Genomic DNA, 20919 nt, shown 5'->3' on the forward strand with positions numbered 1-20919 from the left:
GTAGATTTACTGAATTTTCAGTAGACATGGCAATACTGAATGAAACGAAAAGAGAGCAGTGCTGCCATCTTTTCAAAGTGGAAATACAGTACAGAGCCTCCAAAATTATAACACTATATACAAAAGACAAAGTGCTCGGCCGTAGGGCGTAGTGATTTGGCGGGCGCGGCGCGGCGGCGTCTTGCGAAACTTAAACGTATAACCGTGTGTATTATGCCCCAAAAACACACTGTCTACGAACATGTTACACACGGTTATATGTTTGAGTTTCGCAAGACGGCGCCGCGCCGCCCCCGCGCGACCACTACGTTCTTGCACTTAAGTTAGTGCTCGGACGTGGTGGTTTGGCGGGCGCGGGGCGGCGGCGGTGCGTCCAACTCAAACGTATGAACACGTCTCGACATGTCCGTAGACAATGCGCGGGGACGGGTGTTCGCGCGTGTTGTTTTCGCGCATGTATCTTGGCGCAGACAAGATCGTACATGCGGCGGGCTCTTCCCATACTGCGCGCATAGAGATGTCCGCACTGAATGGACGGGCGACAATGCGGGAAACGAGCGAGCAGCGGGTGTCTCAAACCATCATGAGCTTACCGCGCGCGTCAGGTGCATTTGTGGTATTATCTTCGCAAAGCATAGATAGTGTGAAGTGATGTAAAATAGGTACCTATACGTTTTATAAATTTGCACTTTTTACTACACTGATACGCCTCTTTGCCTTATTACGTCGCATAAAATTATATCAAATGATATTCACATGTATTAATATAATATGTAGTACTAAATAAATAAATAGATAATATTATATTATGTAAAAATAATATCTTTAAATTTCAATAATTCTTAATACACATATAATATTGTATACTTTTCTTACTTATATTTATAAAGGTACTTAAAAAATGTTTTTTTTTGTCTATTATTAGGTATTCAATATTCTTTCTCATTTATCTATTTATCTAATTTCTCTGTATTTAAATAATTATAATATGCTTAACTATATTATAATTTATATGGAAACTTTGCTGGTTGCAATATCTTTTTTCTAGTCTATTTTATACATATTTGTAATCTATGTAACTGTTTGTTTTCTATAATAAAAAAATATAAACATAATAAAAATAAAATATTTTTAGAATATATTAAATAGGTACATCATTTCCATCCTAGAACCGGGGTGCAAAGTTATGAAGCGTATACTCTACACCTATATTCACACCATATGAATCGAAAAGTCATTTTTAAACTTTAACTTATATAATATTATCCAATATATAATCAAATTATAAAATCGACCAAAAGGTACTTGATGGAATTTAAATTTAAATTCATAAATATAAATTTACCAAATAAACAGGAATTAACTGTATTAGATGATAGTGTGTATCCACCATTGGTGGTGTTTGAAGATGCCGAAAGGCGATAGTCGGATTGCAAAAAATGACTCAAAAAGAATAGTAAAAAACTTAGATCAATAAAATTAGAATATACTTAATCAAATATTTTATCATGTTACTCTTATTCAAAAAACTTGTCTGGTTGTTCCCGTAGTTTCTTGTATAAGTTATAAAATTCTTCTGTTAAAGTGCTTCCCATATTGATTTCATTGGCCCCATATTTTGCTGCAAAGTTTTGCCATTTCAAATAGGAGTTTTCCAGTAAAAACTTTTCTGTGTTTATGGTTTACAATCCCTGATTTGACGCTGAACACGACCGGACGCGCGCGGGCTACTACGGACACTCTACCCGTGCCCGTCCCCGCACTTATTCCGCGTCGTACACGCCCTATGACTACGGCCAAGCGCTTACTGTTTTATCGATAATTTGAGACGTTTGTAATACGGCTATATAGTAAATTATTAGTACCTATTCATCCAGTAAGTTTTCAAATACACACTTAATAATACATACTAGTGTGTTTAGCTTCAGTGTTTAACATATTAACATTTTATTTAAAAAAATATATTTTTAAATTAAATGTTTGGCCGGCTTTTATAAGGTAGGTACAGTGCGAAAAGTTTACGGTGATGGGCGGCGGCTTGAAGAACTAGATCCCCTCTTCTCGCGTTTCAGTATTCACAATCTTCGAACTTGAAAATCATAGATAAGATACGACACAAGCGCCACTGCCAGACCTCATGTTAAACTTTTCAGTCTCTGTACTCTCTATACAACTAGTTTTTTGTGTTGGCCCGAGCGTGCACGCTGACTTTTGTCACGGTGACAGTTTCGTCACTGTGTCAAAATACATTGAAGTATAATATACTATATAATATAATATTATGGAGGTGCGCGCACGAAGCAACGTGACATTGGGGTGACTTTAGTTCCTCCAGCCGGCGACTTTTGAGTGACGAAACTGTCACCGTGTCTGTACTTTTTTATAGACGCCCGCGCACACAACACTTCAACACACTACGCTCGACGGGAGGACATACAAATAGCATCAGTATCGCTGATGAATCGGAGACCTATAACATAATAATATGATCTGATAATATCCCAACTCCTCCTTTAAAGTTCCTAGTACCGTAAAATGCTACAACTTTGCCTTTTTAACATAACATTGCCTAAAACAGTCAAATAAACTTAAGAAAATATCATATTTAATAATTGCAGTAGGTACCTAGAGACAATATTTATGTGTTTTTCTCAAAGCCTGGGTGTTTGTGATTCTTCAAAATTACTAACAACCACCTTGTAGGTACAAAAAGCAAAGACATGGTTATTAATAATGTAAAAAATAAATATTATGCAGTACCTATTTGCCAACAGGATTTTTGTTTTATAATATTTTTTTCTAGCTTTTTTAAACCTCAGTTTTGCACTTAATTCTGAAGTATAAATAATAGTATTATTTAGTTTTTTTTGTAGGTAACTGGTATTTTATTGAATTGATCATTTTATTTATATTTCAAGCATTGACTTTGTCGGTAAACTTTTTATTACTTAACTACTTTATTTGTTACAAAATGAAAAATTGTCATCTATGTACGAGCTCAGTGGGTGCATACCTACTGTTATAGTTGTTTTTTTATTGTTATAATTCACCTTTAATATATCTAGGTACATAAATGAAAATAATGATTGTAGGTTTCACCATTCTTTTATGTTTTATTTAATAAAAAGACAGGTTCGGAGGTCCTCGTATAAAATGTAAAACTTTCCCTTGAGTAGCCTCTCATTATTAATGTGATGTACCCAATAACGTCTCTTTCGTGCATTTTTTCTATGTCTGATTATATGAGCACAAATCACTGCCGCGTCTTCGAAATCCATTGCTAGAATGAAAGCGTGACGGGTGACAGTTTAGTCACCGTGCGCGCGCTCGATTGGAAGACAGTGACCATAGATAATACAGTGACAGCGACGAAACTGTCATCGTGCGCGCCTGGGCTAAGTAAATTTTGCGAGTTTGCGGCAGTGATGCCAACCGTACTATAATTATAGTACAATACTATAATTTTGATTTCGCGAAAAATGTAAAATACTATAATTTTACGCCAAATATACCAAAATACTATAATTTTAAAGGATTGAAGACGAAAAATGTTCCTGTACTATATATTTTTCAGAAATACTATAATTTTTACGTCTTTGTACTATAATCAGCAAAGAAAAATATGGCAACACTGGTTTGCGGTGTGTCTCCATCATAAATTACAAATATTTGTAAGGATGGCAGTTGGCAGCACTGGCCCCAAGTGTCACTTTGATCGCAGTGTACACTAATTTTGAGACTTGACTAATGTCACTCACTTCGTGGCCTGTAAACGGGAAAGTTTTTAGTGGAAGTTATTAGAACATACTTTTAGATAACATGAAAATGTGAAACGATATTTAATTGCGCGTCTTTTTCGTTGTGATATTTTCAATTTAGAAACCTTCGTAACCCATTGTTATGTGATATTTTCTTTATTTTAATCTACCATGAAAATTTATTTTACTTCCGTCATCGTTTTATCTTTGCTGTCGAATGTAAAGAGCGGCTCTTTACATTTCTTTGAGAAAGCCAAGAATAAGGATAATTTGGAGTCACAGGGGTTGTATAATGCTGACGACAAATTGGAAATACTTTCAAAAGACAATTTTAATTTAAAAGTTTATGGTAAACAACATGCATGGGTGATTGAATTTTATAACAGCTGGTGCGGCTTTTGTAAACGATTCGCCCCAGAATGGCGGCAATTCGCGTCGGACGTGCATAATTGGCACCATATTGTGACAATCGGAGCCATCGATTGTGCTGATGATAAGAACCAGTATATTTGCAGAGAATTTGAAATTTTCGGCTACCCGACCATAAAGTACTTTCACGAGAATTATACTGAAGGGGTAAAACAATTCGGTGAGGCTATAAAGAAAGGCAATAACGCTGAAGAGTTGCGAGAATTACTTATTGTTAAATTGCAACAAGAGCAGGCTGATGGGAAAGGCAAGCAATGGCCATCCCTCATTTTGGAGAATTTTAGTAATTTAGCCGATGTATGGACAGGTTTACCACCCAATATAAAAGCCGTGTTTTTAATTTTTGAGACTGTGAATTCCACTGTAGGAAGTGAAGTCATCCTTGACTTGGAAATTGTGTTTGGAATATCAATCAGGAGAGTTTCCAGCACTTCAGAACTGGCAAAATCTTTGATCATCGAAAGATTTCCAAGCATAGTGGCGATCGAACGAGATCTATCTACAAATGCACTCACTCCGAAGGACTCTAGTAGAATAAATTTCAGAAAAGCTGTTTTAATGTATATGCAATCAAAGAAACTGATAATTCCGAAAACAGTTGCTGAACAGGGATTTATTAGTGAAGATTTAATTAATTACTCATCGCATATTCACAATGGTAGTATACTTTTAAACAAGAAAGTTATTGAATTGGGTGATGTAGCGTACCAAGCCGATCTTGAAACAGGTCTCAGATATTCGCTATCGCATGAAATTACACAAAAGAAATCTATATCAGGTGAATCCCTAGAAGCATTAAGGGATTATTTGAGAGTACTCTCAAAATATTTTCCTTTTACAGCTAATGGAAAGATATTTGTCACTGAGTTACGAGATAGAGTGTTACAAGATAAAAGCGAGTGGACAGGAAAAGAGCTGTCTGTTACAATTGGTAAATTGGAAGAAGAGTATGCTCCTATTTACTCGACATTATCAGAATGGATCGGTTGTAAAGGCAGTTCTCCACACTTTAGAGGATTTACTTGCGCACTATGGACAATATTTCATGTTTTGACCGTAAATGCTGCCAATTTAAAAACATCAGATTCATCGGAAGTTCTTCGCGCCATGCATGGTTATGTTAAGTATTTCTTCGGGTGCAGTGATTGTTCAGAACACTTTCAATCGTTGGCTGTGCGTAACAAGTTGACCACAGTTGCAGAGAATGACGGAGCAATACTCTGGTTGTGGGTGGCTCACAATGAAGTGAATCATCGTCTAGCTGGGGATATAACAGAAGATCCTCAACATCCAAAAAAGCAGTTCCCAGTTACAGAACATTGTCCCAAATGTCGTCATACTGCCGGCGGTTGGGACCTCACAGAAGTTTTGCTTTATCTAAAAGATGTTTACGGAACTTCTCAGCTGAATTTAACCGGTGCTGTTCCTCACCCTCCCTTGACATTTCCACTTTCTTCCCTTGATATGGCTCTCTTTGGTTTGCTTTATATTTATTCAGCTATCATGTTAATATTTATAATACGTTTATTTCTGTCAAAAAGGATTTATAAGAAAAAAACGTACATTCATGATACATTTGGTAAAGTTTAAAAATGGTTGCAAGTTCATTGAAGATCACAATCAAATTTTTCAAGTTAATAATTTTAGCTCTAGAAACAAAAGTGACTTTCCATATTCAGTCCAAAAACTTAGATCAGATAGTGATAGACTATAGCTAACAACTACATACATCATGGTAAAGTCATTTTATAAAAAAACAATTTCTAATCCATATACAGTCGAGCTCGGTTATTACGATCACGGATATAGGGAGATCTCGGATGTAAAGAGGAAACATTTGTTAACATTTTGGTTTATGATTTTCTCCATACATTCATTCACTGTTATAACGAGCAACATATCGGATATACTGAGCTAAAATATTGTCAAAAATTTTCTTGAAACTGTTAATGTGTCAATCGTTTAAAAACATTTCGACCCTAAGTAATAAAATCGGGACTGGACAGGATGCCGCCGGGATTGCATTACGTTTATGACACTAGTTAAGTGTCTAAGTACCTTCCTAATTGGTGTTTTCGCTGACAAAATTGTTGAATTAAGTAAAAACTCCAAGGTTTGTGAAGTCAGTAGGTACAATAAACAACTTCTTTTGTAGTTTATGAATGCCATGCTTGTTTTATGGATTTTTACGATAGTTTTCAGATTTTTTATTTTCGACTTTTTGTGTTATGTGGCCGCTCATTTAAAAATACCTATTCTCTGATATAACGTGTAACGTTTATAACAAGCAAATTCAGTCGATCCCATCTTCCTCGTAATAACCAAATTTGACTGTATTATATTAGTGAAATTAAAATCGAATTTGTAACAAAACGGATGTTTCCAGAGTATTCGCAAATGAAGACTTAACATGTGAACTGCACACATAGCTCTGTACAAATTCGTCTTTCCCATTAAACTAGTACCCTATCCATGGAATAAGCCAAACCGAATCGTTTATTACCCTCCAAACTTACGCTGTTTCCATTTACAACCATTTACTAACTAGTCGAGTGTTCATGGAAGTGCTTGCGAAACTGTATACAGACATCGCTTCGTGTTCCGTTATGCTTCACTCAAATCATAGTGTTCGGGTATGCTCGCATATTTGGATCAAGTATTCATTCTACCAAAATCAGAAGAATATCTTTCTCTATGGTCACTTTTTAACAAGTTTGATGTCTATGGACGCTTAAACGTCAAACAAAAACGACACAGGACTTAATTTTTGTATTTTGCCGCGAGATACCTCTAGTAGTATTTTTCTAGTAGCATTTACATACTCATTATTTCTTATATTTTTCGATTAATACTACATTATGGCTGGATAATCCGAATACCGAATAAACGTTATTGAATAAATATAATCATTACAATATAAACTAATGAAAGTAAATGGTTATCGTGATAGTATACCTACCTACCATATAATTATTATGCATAAATCGATTCCAGCATAATCATGTGAATTGAGTTGTTAAAAATATTATATTATATTTATTTGATTTTCATGAATCTACGTTTGATGTGTATTTACTAACGAGACTCTTACATTCGAAAGCGTCGCCGCTTTCACGAAATTTGCGGCATTGTAAATTAGCTTCATCTACGAAAGCAAAGTTTAGTACCTATAAATAAACCATTCATGATTGAATAAAATGAAGCACCAATTAAAGGATCAATTGTAAAATAGATAATACCATTAGACAATAATCAAAATAATTCACTGAATCATAATGAAATAGGGAAGAAAACAAGTACCTAGGTATGACAATTATCAACAAACGCGGGCTGTCAGTTGCAATCTGTCAAAAATCGACTCTGCCGAATTTAGCAATCGGTTCGCTAAACTTATGGTAGAGGGGCATTAGGTGTTCGGGTTCGGTGAGATTCTTATGTACAAAATCTCCATGAACGGAATTATACGTTTTGCACGCCATCTGGCGTAAAATCGCATTCGAAAATATTGGATGAAAGGCCCCTAGGTTTGGCTTTTATTTTAGAGAAGGTTTGTGTTGTTGTTTTTATTTAATAAAAACAACTCAATACAATGCAGTTCCACCATGAATTGACAGTTAACAAAATAAAAGAAATTAAAGAAGGTTTGTGGTTCCTAACTGTTGTGTTTATAACAAATGCAGCTGTTTTGTATAGTGGGAAACAAGATTGGAAGCAAAAAAATGTTTCATTTAAGACTGTAAATTATATTGAAACGGTAAGGTTACACCTTAAATACTTCTTTCAGGGAGGTTTTATGCTTAAGAAAGAAATAAAACATTTTTGTTAATTTACCAACATGTTATGAAAGTGGAAACTGACACTTCTGTTATTAGAGCCCTCACCTATTGGATGGTATTCACATTACAAAGGATTATTCTCACATTTTTCATCATCAAAATTTTAGTATTTTGTCATATTTGTAATAAAATTATAGTGTTTGACATTCTTCGCGTGGAATCAAATATATAGTATTGTACTATAATAATTATAGTGCGGTTGTCAATACTGATTCAAATATAATATCAGTACTTATGATTTTTTATATCGTTTATTGTTAGAATATTTACACTTAAGGGCGGACGTGCTCAGCGTGGGTCAAAATTGAGCTTTTTTTTCTATTTTCAAAGCATGATCCTGGACATACCTTAAACTTTGTAGATATTCTATTTATATGATTTTGAAGCCTTATAATTTATATCGACATTATTATAGTGAAATATTTACGATAAAAAATTATATTGATAATCTCTGTGATCCCAAATTTGACAAGAATTAGGCATTTTATTATTCAAAAAATGGGCAAGATTAACACATTTGAAGATAATTCTAAAGATACTAATTATAAGCTATGTTTTTGACCATTTAAGTGTGATAAACATCCTACGAATAATGATTGCTTTATAATAATTATTGACCTAAGAATAAGGTAGTGTTTTTTGAAATACGCCATTTCTTTTGGCATTCCCCAGTGGTTAAGCTACAACATACGGCCGTAGCTATAAATTGACAAACTATAATTGAAGTAGGGAGTAAAATGATGTTAACGCGCGTGTTTGATAATGCCTATGATGCCTAATTCTCTTGTCAAATTTGGGATCACAGAGATTATCAATATAATTTTTTATCGTAAGTATTTCACTAAAATATAGTCAACATAAATTTTACTAATGGTTTTATAAATGCATTTAAAAATTAATAAATGTAAAAAATCTTAATATCACTGCACATGGATGTACTGAAAAATGACTATATTCTAAAATATTAGATCGAGAGGTTTAAAAGAATACTATTTTATGTAATAAAAATACTTTATGCAGTCATCAAATGTTTAAAATAAATATAAAGGGTAATAAGGCTTCAAAATTATATAAATAGATTATCTACAACGTTTAAGGTATGTCCAGGATCATGCTTTGAAAATAGAACAAAAGCTCCATTTTGACCTACGCTGAGCATGTCCCCCTTTAAGAGCCGTATAAATGAGATTTTAAATTACGTTCAAGCTAAATATCCGATTTTCCGCTATTTCGGTTGATCTACTGTTTCTGTCGTAGCCATATGACGTCACATCACGTCATCACTGCTTATTCAAAATGGCTGCTTTATATGTCATTTTAATAATGCATTCATTACAACAAACGTTTGCTTCTAAGTCTTCTAGTCTAAAATCTAGATAGTAGATACAATGCTCTCGTATTTCTATTGCATCAAAAAACGTAGTATTTCCCATGTTGAGATAAGATGGATTTACGTAACGACCTCAAAGATACTGCTGTATCTGGCATTAAAATATGCAATTGGAAGAATTGGAAGCATTCTTCATTCTTTCAAAATATTATGGTACTTAGTTAATTGTAAGATAACTGTAATAAACAAGGGAAAAGTCTCAAACACACTGGTAACATTAAGGTTGTCATACGGTGATTGGTATAAAAATGATAATATTATACAGAGATCATTACATATTATTATCTTAATCCATTTTCATTTCCGTCATTTATTCCGTTTTGACATGTAATAATAGAAATGAAGTTAGTCGTAATATACCTACTTAATATACGTGATATTAGCTGCAGAAAGCAAACCTATGTTGCCATTTGATTACTCAATAAATATTTATTGGGAATACTTTGTCCGATATTCAATTCTATTATAAAAACACTGTACAGTTGTAAAAAAAAATGTTTATAGTTTATATTAACTATTCATTTATAATTATTCAATTTATACAGTGCAGCTCGGACACTAATTCCACACTTCTTGACAATTTCATTTATTTAATTATAAAAAGGGAATAAATATTTAAAATAGGTTGACCTACACTGGGTCTATATTCATATTTTTTTTAAACTCGGCGCTTTGCTCCTCGCAGGGGGGCTTAGCCCCCCCGGCCCCCTCAGATGATGGTTACTTAAACCCTGACAGCTAAAATTATTAAACATGGAACATGCTTTGCCTACTGATTCTCTGAATGCTGGTTGTCCAGATTTGAAAGAAAATTTGTTTGTCAAAGTAACCGAATCCAAAGGATTCAAACAATTTAACTTTTCTGAAAATTATGTAATTAGAATAATAAAACTAAAGAAGTAATACTAACAGACAAACAATACGTTGCACAGAATGTAGGCTACTGAACGTAAAATGAAAATAATCAACACACGTAAGTAATAGGGATGGGGCGCGGGCTGCGCGTCTATAGTTATTCTACGTCTATTTTTCGTAACGCCTTTGCGTCAGAGATCATGAGTAAAACATGTTCCATGTTAAAAACGGCTACAATTCTGACGTATGACGCAATGTGACGTCACATACTAACTACGATGTGACTGTGTGTGTCTCTAATTTTTGCGTTCATGCATGCAAATTGGCACTATTTAGGTTGAAGGTAATTTTGAATCTCATGCATACGGCCCTTATTTGTTAATAATTAAATGTTGGAATGATCCTTGTTTGTTTTCAATGTGGGATGATCTACGTTTCCTACAATCTTTTCAAATTGCCAAATAATTATATGTACACTCCTTAAGAAAGCGTTTATATCAACTGTCAATTATTATTGATTGAACTTAGCTGTTTATGTACGTGTTATTAATGTTTTACAATATAATTATTGCAGCCCATATTTTGTCCAATTTAACTTAAGGCTATACCTCAGTTGAGGCATTGTCTAAAAAGATCGTGGCTAGGCGATGCGTGGATTGCGGGTCGTGGGTGCAAATGACGCATGCCGAACGAAATATAATTTGTCATATAAATCCAACATGCGTTCATTTAATGTTCTGTTTATTGTTCTATTAGTAACAATAATAATATATTCATTGACATGTTTTCTTTTTCAAGTAAATGGGTAACGTTTTTAGTCATCTTTACACGATTTAAGAATTAATACCCCCGTCGCCATCACGAAACAAATTGACGTATTGACACCTCAACGTTCGCTCTCCGAATGCCAGCGAGTCCAAAATTTTGTCATGCCTATAGTTGAAAATTATTTGCAGTTTCACTGATGTATCGTCTTAACAGTTAAATGATTTTTTTTAACACACACATATTGCTACACCTTAAAATAATTCATATTTGAATTATTAAATTGGGTAAACTGCAAACTAGCCTAGTCATCATTATATCGAAAGAAAATTTGTTTAATATCATATGTAAAGAAAGTGTACATACTGTAATTAAAACAGAATAGAAAATCGATATCGTATTGATAGAATTTAGCATTCAATATTGGCAAAAAAATATGATTTTTACGTATATCAGAAGGAATCTGACAAGTATCAATACTCTTTTCATATCCTAAGTCAACACAGCAACCATAAGGCTTGCCGCAACTACAACGGCTAGATATTATTGCAGATCGTAGGAAGTTGCAGTCTAGGTGTACATTTTATGAACTATTCGGCGGAAGGAAGCAAAGGTGTCACACATCCATCAATCCACGGCGCAATCAAAAGGACTGCGGTTGGACAGTGTTGTTTGGGGACATTTATGACTTGTTAATCGCACTGTGGATTGATCGGCGTGTGACAACTCTGCACCCCCTGGAGTAATATCCCCATATCTGAACCATCCATGAAATGTACACCTAGCTTGTGACTTCCTGCGATTTGTATTCACATTTAGCCATTGTAATGTGCGCTGGGCTTGAGGAAAGTATGAAAGTATTGATGCTTTTTTGACTGACCTGGCTTAGACTATTCATATATTTTAATAAAATCAAGTTAATTATTCCTAGTGGGACAAATAGAAAAATCTTGTTGATTGTGTGAAATATCAAGTTTTAATGTAAGTACCCATTTTACCTACTGAATTCTCTTTTTAAGCTTGTTATAACTCATTCTTTGCAGGGAATGTAACAAGTTTAAACACCAGCCAGAAATCTTATTGTACCATAGAGGGAAGAAAAATCTCCCACTTATGAAGGCCTCGGTAAGCATGTGCCACACATTAACATAATATGTATAAGCAGTGCGTATTTTGCATTCATGAGATTTATTGTATTAGAAATTTTGCAGATGGCTGCATGTATTTTTTTTAATTAATTTCAAAATCTTTTGCCATGTTCGCGATTTCTGTTTATTTATTCCAACTATTTTGAATGGTTTATTCCTCCCTTATATTATATCCATACCTGACAAGTAAGCGTGAATGTCGATTGAAATTATCCTTTGCAATTCAAATGTTTTGTGGCCTAGGTTAGCAAATCTTTGTCTACACATTCTATGATAGTTGATAGGCTATGTCACAATTTCTCTTTTTCTTAATAACGCATTAGCATTTTTGCTCATAATATATTAGGCATACAAGTAATATTTAACGTTAATTCTAGTTACATTGGTGGGTATAGCATGTTTTCATTTGTTTTAGTGCTATAAATACACCATAATACTAATGTAAAGTAATTGAAATTAAAATGTAAACTAAAATATGTGCCTTTCTTAAAAGTATCGTGGAAGCGATGTCAATTTTATCTATGTGCTCCATAAATGTCCTACAGTATGTTTAAAATCTTTACGGTATTGTTTGGTTTTTGCAATACTTTCAGTATATTTAAAAAAATCTTTTTAATTATCTAATGTTGGTTAAAATATCAGAATATAAGGCTGCCGTGTGTTGGAATATTTTCTTAACTGTAATAGTATTGTGAATTTAGAATTAATAAGTGGCTTCTTTTAGCATATGTCACAATGTATAAACACAAAGTAGAATAATAGTTTTTGCGATTGTCTAGCTAACATATTGCGTCATTATTTATAGTGATCTCTGAAACTGTCAATATATAACGAGATGTTTTAAAGAGTCTGGGGATTATATCGACAAAATATTGCAAACAATAATTATGGCATGACCTTATGTATTTCTTATTTTTGGAAGTGAACATATTTGGTTCATATAAATGCATAATTTTAATTAACTCAACATTAATTTATAAAGCGCTTGCTAAATATAATTTTATATAAGTATGTGGTTGTATAAACCTATTTTGCAAGTGTACTAGTACTATTTGTAGCAAAATTATTTTATCACTTAGAAATATGTACGTTGTCGGGGCAATGAACGGGAGATAATCTTCGTTTCATTTGAGTGATAAACTAACTAAAGGGTCAATTCAAGACAAGACGTGGCTGATAAGAATATTCAATTCCCAGTTTCGAAGTAAATAATTTTTATCATTCTCAAGTAGTGATATTGGTTTTTTTACCTGAATTTTCATGGAATTGTTTGTTTAACATGAAAAAAAAATATATTAAAAATATCATTAAATATTGTATATATTATAAACTTAAGTATCTACCTAATACCTTGCTTATGAAATATAAAGTTGATTTATTAGAATAATTTTCAAGAATTTTAGTGTAGATTTTTATTATGGTAATCTTTATGTACTGTCTATTATTATTAATAATTATTGTTAACTTGACTCCTCTGCGGAATAGTTATTATTTATCTACCTAGTCTATTAAATTATATTAATCCATGTAAAATTACACACCTTAAATCATGGGTGGCCAACCTGCTGGGTGTTAACTTGTGGCCCGAAAATAAAATAATATCAGATGTGCTAATTTTGCAAATTGAGATTCGATATTGGGTCGCTCGAGTGCAGTGAAGGTAAGCAAACCCAGCTATTAATTTTTTAATTATTCTATGATGTTTGGCTTTAATTTTGTAGATTTCTCTTTTTTTGTACAAAAAATTCAAGGCCTTTTTTAGTGTTTTACATTATTTTAATTTTACTAATGAATCAGCCCGAATCAGATCCTTATGGACTTTACATATTTTTTCAATTCTCCAATGCCATCTCATCTTTTGTCAGAAAGTTATATATGACTGATGGTATTTTTTTTTTTTTAGTTAAAACCGAAGACCCACAATGGCGTCAAGTAGTAAAGATGTTGAACCAAACAAGAGAAGAGTCACAGAAGAATTGAGAAGTTTTCAAGACAGATGGACTATAAACTATTTTTTCGTGGAATTTAAAACAAAGCCCATTTATGCTTGATATGCAATGATTGTGTTTCTGTCTTGATGGAGTGTAATGTTAAATGGTATTACGAGGCTAAACATGCAACTAATTTTGAGAAGTACAAAGGGCAATTTCGACAAGACCAAGTAAATGACTTAAAAAGAAAATTTTCTGCACAACGTCAGATATTTACTAAAGCAGCTCAAGAGTCATCGTGCTATATAAAAGCTAGTTATGTAGTTGCCACGATACTAGCAAAAAGCCATATTCAGATGGTGAAATGGTTAAGGGATGTTTGGAAAGTGTCGTTGAAATTCTGTGTCTGGAAAAATAAAGAAATCTCAAAAATAAGCCTTTCTCGTCATACTATTACTAGGCGTGTGGACGACATTGGAAAACATATTGAAGATAATTTGAAAAATCGAGCATCCGAGTTCATATGTTATGCTCTAGCATTCGATGAAAGCACAGATCTGACAGATACCACACAAGTAGCGATTTTTATCAGGGGTATTGATGTCCATTTTAACAAAACAGAAGAATTAGCGGCACTGTATCCACTTAAGGACTCTACTTGCTCGCGAGATTCGTTTGGAGCTGGTATATCGACATTGAATCGCTTTTCATTACAACTCATCAACCTATCGGGTTTAACAACAGGTGGTGCTCCAGCAATGATTGGGACACATGGAGGTTTAGTAAAATTTATTGAAAATGAGGCCTGTAAAGTTGGTAATACATCGATGCTAAATTTTCATTGCATTATTCATCAGGAGAATTTATGTTCCACGTCCCTTAAAATGGACCATGTCATGAAGGTGGTGATCAAAACAGTGAACTTCATTAAGTCAAAGGGGTAGAATCACCGTCAGTTCCAAGAATTTCTCAAGTCTTTGGATTCAGAGTATGATGACGTTACATTTTATGCAGAAGTAAGATGGCCGAGCCGTGCCAAAATGTTGAAAAGAGTGTTTGATTTGAAGCAAGAAATACAATCATACTTCGCAAGCAAGTCAAAAAGTATCCCAGAGTTTGAAGACAAGGAGTGGGTTTGCGACTTTGTGTTTCTGGTCGATATAGTTAGCCACCTAAATGATGTTAATACTCGTCTACAAGGAAAATATCAATTAATTAATAACATGTATAATATTATTTCCGCATTCCAGACGTAACTTGGGATTTGGGAACAACAGTTAAGGACAAAAATCTTTACGCAGTTTCCTACATTGTTATTGCAACCAGACATGACACAGGAGCTTCGTTGATATCCGACTTGAACCTTGAATTGGAAAACCGATTTCAAGATTTTAAAAAGCACCGTGTGCTTATTGCTGCATTTGCATCGCCATTCTCAGTAGACATGAATTTATTACCTGGAAATTTACAAATGGAACATTGTGAAATATGTTGCGATGAACAGTTGATGGAGAAATTCCATGAGGTTGGTTTGGAAAAGTTTTACCAACAATATTTGGACAAGGAGAAATATCCTGCATTTTACAAACATGCTCTAATGATGACTTCGCTATTTGGAAACACTTACACCTGAAAACAGCTTTTTAGTCGAATGAAGCATATCAAATCCCGAGTGAGAACACGAATCACTGATGTGCATTTGGAAAACTGTTTGCGTGTAGGAACAACCTCACTCGATTTCGATATTGATGCACTTAGTTCTGCCACACACAATCAAACTTCTCACTAAAATTTATTATTACCATGTTTTTATTAGCTTGTATTCTTGTTTCTCCAGTACAAATTTTTTCTTGTTTGTCCAAGATTTGTATTGGACGATTGAAATTTTTAACTAACTTCCCGACTAGCTAGACATTTGAAACTTTTAGAATATATCAGAACACGACGATAATGCATTCTTTTAATACTTTTAGCCATCTTTAAGCAGAATTGAATTCATTTTCAGTTAATTCTGTTTTGTATGTTTCGGAAAAAAATTCGTTAAAAGTAATATTTACTACTCACTATTAATTTATTATTGGTTGCTATGTGGGTCCTAGCAACTAAATTAATAATATATACGTGCGTTACTATGGAAATCAATATGAAATGTCAAAAAGACATTTCAGTATTCTATATTTATTCAGTATTTCTATCAAGTACAAAAAAAAGTATTAATTAATACATATAATTGTCAAGTTTATATGATTCAACAGAAAATTTAAAAACGTGGTATATAAAAATAATCTTTTTATCTTGTAATTATTTTTATACTATTTTGTTTATTTTTTATTTAAAAAAAGTCTAATCTAATAAATATGTTTTGATTCACATTTTTGTTTTATTTTATTAATATATATGATACCTATATATTTCTTTTTTGTTTTGTATAATAAAAAAAATCGGTTGCGCGGCCCGGTAGGAAATCTCATTTTTAGAATCTGGCCCGGCTGCTGAAAAGGTTGGCCACCCATGCCTTAAATGGTTTTATACTTAGTTAGATAAAGAACGATTTCTTGCCTATTAATCCTAGAGGTTTTCAAAATGTGCGTCTCAATGCCAAGTTTAATTCCCAATGGTACTGCAGGATATACGAATCCCAGGCAATCTTAATTGAATATTATAATCAAAATATAATAATGGAACTATATAATAAATTACCTTATTGTTAACTGCCAATTCTTGGTGGAAAGACATTGAATTGATCAATATAATATTTATTCTATATACATTTGAAAATGTCAGGACCGATTTTATTTGCTTAGCTGCTTAGCAAGGCATTCTGAATTGATGAATCTTTCTTAGTTAAAAATGTCACGATATTTATTATATTAAGTGAAGTATCTCTAATATATTGATTTATTTTCATTAATATGATAGGTTCATATGCTTCGGTGGCTGTATTTTTTCAATAACAAAAGTTCCATGCAGCCGGCTGCTCATCCCTCATCACATGAAATGCAGAGTTATATCAGATACCATATCATCGTTCATTTTCTACAAACACGTATCTCAATTTTTGTCAGTTTTGAGTTGTTTGATGTAATGAATTCAGAATTTGAATAAGCACATATTCCACTAACACATATCTCAAAACATACTATATGACATAATAGATTTAAGCAATGAGAAGAAACTCGTATCATAATAAAAGACTTTTATAAATATTATAAACTCGTGTTTATAAGTACACAGAATACTGAACTCCGACAGATGATTATACTGAAGTTCTTTCTCGTGAATAGTCTCAAGATACGTGTTTACTGCAGTAATATTGTGGAATGATTCACAGTAAAGTTGCAACGCATTCTCGTATTTCCGACAATATGACTGATCAGTCGAAAGTATAGTGCGATAGATTGAAGAAACATAAAATTATTTTCATGAAAATGTGTGTAACTGTACTAAATGGATATTTCATAGAAGAAAATTTATTTCTGAATTAAAAATTGAGAGAATAAAGATGTTATTTGCCTCTCCTGAAAAGTTGTGTTTTTTGAGATACGTGTTTGTAGAAAATTGCCGATGATATGTAGTAATTTTTAGATTGATTTCAAAATTTGAGAAACTGTGAACACAGGCTCACCTATCCCACTAATTATTGGGTTTTATACACTAAAGGCGCTGTGAAACGAGTTTTTTTTGAAAATCACTGATTAAGTATAATGAAACAATAACTTGTATTTATTATCATGCTGAATGTATATGGATGTATAGATAGTTATGTAAATTTATTATTTTGGTGTATATGGCAATGCAAGGTTTAAATCTTTAAATAAACCATAAGCTCAACTAATTTTGTACATGTAACAAAATTGTGTTAGTTGCTTGCTATTAAGTTTCAATGGTTTTTTGTTCATATATGATATTATGTAGTTAACAATCTTTAATGTTTTTTTCTTTTAATAAGCATAAGTAAATGAGATTCTACATTTTTTGATAGATTTAATTATAATGTCATGTTTAATTTATATCAAATAAAAATCACACCTATGCCTTTGTAAATATTAAACTCAGATATTTAATTATAGTCAAATATTGTTACATAATTCTATCAACAATTTCCAATTTATGCAAACTAAAGGAAAATAAAATTGAAATGTCAGCCGGCTTATTGTTGCAGGCGCATTTACTGTTATAGCTAAAACTTACACCTGCGCATAAACAATATTGCCATAGTAACAGGGAATGGTTATACACTTCAGTAGTGAGTGAGTATGCATGTGTCCAAATGGCATTTTAATGTTTAATGCAACTGCCAGAATAGGTCCCCAGGAATGAAGGATAAGTTTTAAATTATATTTCTGTAATATCCTGGAGCATGATTATAACTAGGTATATCAAAATAAAAACTTGTATATAGGTAAAAGACATTTAATCTGTATCTGAGAGCCAGACTACCTTATCTCTAAAAAGAACACTAAATTTAAGATATTTGATGCCCTGAAAGTTAATGTAATTACGGCTATATTGCTTTAAGAATTTTGGGTTTCTGTTATGAATATACTCAAACTGTGTTGGGCTTGACAGATATAAAATAAATAACTCTTTTGGCAAAATTGAACTTTTCTGGTTCTGAGGTACAGAAGATTATTCCAGAATCTAAACTAAAATGATGAAATTTTTTCAGATTGAATTGAGAAAAAAATTTGAACCAAAGTAATTTTTTACCTTATCTTTATCGTTAAGGCTTGAAAATTTATTACTGAAGTATTGATAAGTTTAGATTTTTAATGGGTCTATTGAATAAATTTAAAGTTTTTGTTTCCTGATTAATTTTAATTATCTTGAAATGGTATTGAGAACTATTCCTGAATCGTACACAATTCATGATTAATGTTGTCATTATATTATCTATTGCTTGTTATATAGTATTTATCATTGTACCTGAAAGCTGTTTGATTACTGTCACCGAATATTGATCCCAAAATCATCTGGAATCTATTATCAATATGGGTTTGCGTAGTGTACTAGTATACTGCTTCTTACATGATGTCATATTCATCATACTGAATGACCTATAGGTCATTCTGTAAGAACTCGCTGACACATAGTTACAAAAAATAAAATTAAATTGCTATTCATATATTTCTGATAATCAATCGATTAGGGATCAATAGAATATGACATTTGATATATACATTGATATACCCATTCGAAACATACATAAAATTCCAATAGTTATCATTATTTTTTTTTACTTAGTTATACAATGTACTTGAAAATTTTGGTTTATATCGAAACTGACTAATGTTTTGGTATTATGTTCAGCATGTGGACTTTTTTTTGGAAACTTATAGACCATCCATAGACTGAAACCGTATGCGGTTAGGAACCGTGTGCCAAGGTAAACTTATGATTTCTGTTCATAGAAATAAATATTTTCACAAAGTATATTATAAGCATCTGATCGTATCCGTTTATTTATACCATACACTTACAAACATAGTGAAAATATAATTTCATGAACAGAAATCATAAGTTTAGGGCACACGGTTCTAATTCGCATACGGTTTCAGTCCATGGACGCCCTCTAAAAAATCCACATGATCAATCGTTCATCTGATCTGTATCAAAACGTATTCCATTATTGGATTGTTCACTGAATTTAAGGTTACCCTTTGAATAATTTAATTTGCAATATATCCTAAACAGAAAAATACCCTAATTACTATTTTTGTGAACACATTCCATTATTAAATATTACCCTTTCGCCCACTGTAGATAAATAAATCATTTCTCTTAATGCTAAGTGATTGATTACCAAATTGTTAACTAATTATTACACTGAATTATGTAACATGTCCTTTGATTGAATTGGACATTAGTCGCATACATGAGAACTATTAGTACACTGGCACTTAAAATTCTAATTGATGTAAGGGAAACAGTTCATTTTTTGTTGTGCCAAACTTTTCAATAAAATTACACCGCAGTACTTATAAATATTGATTAAAACAAAATTATAGTACTTAATCCGAATTATTTAATAAAGATCACATCTGGTTTCGTCAACTTACGACGGATATTATGAACTGAAGTGACATTTTGCAATTTTCACAAAATACCCTACCAAAAAATAGTTGTATTTTTGTCTCAGTACAATTTCGGCTGCGACACTTTCCGGTGTTGAAGAACAGTCTAATCTCCTAAATAACTCGTTTTTTGATAAGGATGCCCATTTCGCCTAGCATCCTCAATATTATGTTTACAAAGAATTGTTTGTACCCAGTGACTCAGATGTAAAGTGAAAATATTTTTCCTTATTTTTACTATTGTCAAATCTGAAATGATGTGCCAACAAAGTAGATGTTATCTGAGATTTTACAAAAGCATTCTAAGGGTTTTTCAACGTTTGGTAATTACTGGTGTAGTAGGTGAAGAAATTGGTCATGATTGTTATTAAATTATATGGATTGAGTACTATATATTTTGCTTTGGTTTCATTAATGTCATATCTTACTGCTAAGAATTGCACTTAATATGGTTAAAATATGTTCTACATTAAAAAATGCTCTGAAATGACTAGTTAGTTGGCTGCTGTGAAAAAATAAAATCCTAATTATTCAATTAGCTACATAATATGTTGTCCCTTACAGAAAATTAAATTTCCTGTGTTAATATCTATATTTTAGAAACTGACTATTATAAATTAAACTGTAATTTGTAAATAACCCTATTTAAAATAAATTATTTTTTCAAAATTGCCTTTTGAATACTCCCATATCTAGCTACTCAATATAATGTGTAATGCGCTGTCATATTATG

General features: G+C 32.5%; 1 protein-coding gene across 1 annotated transcript; it reads left to right on the forward strand.

The window, feature by feature from the left end:
- The first annotated feature begins 3723 nt into the window (after positions 1 to 3723).
- Positions 3724 to 20845, forward strand: LOC147079663 (sulfhydryl oxidase 1-like). Its single transcript, XM_085942996.1, has one exon. It carries the CDS (start codon positions 3930 to 3932, stop codon positions 5775 to 5777), a length of 1848 nt encoding a protein of 615 aa, XP_085799122.1. The 5' UTR covers positions 3724 to 3929; the 3' UTR covers positions 5778 to 20845.
- The last annotated feature ends 74 nt before the right edge of the window (positions 20846 to 20919 follow it).

Source organism: Rhyacophila brunnea, unplaced genomic scaffold (genome assembly GCF_057557595.1).
Source record: "Rhyacophila brunnea isolate RB1 unplaced genomic scaffold, BYU_Rbru_1.0 scaffold_1, whole genome shotgun sequence".
Lineage (NCBI taxonomy): Eukaryota > Metazoa > Arthropoda > Insecta > Trichoptera > Rhyacophilidae > Rhyacophila > Rhyacophila brunnea.

Bases quoted from the DNA above. Each gene is read 5' to 3' on its own strand.
- LOC147079663 (XM_085942996.1), top strand. From the start codon at position 3,930: ATGAAAATTTATTTTACTTCCGTCATCGTTTTATCTTTGCTGTCGAAT.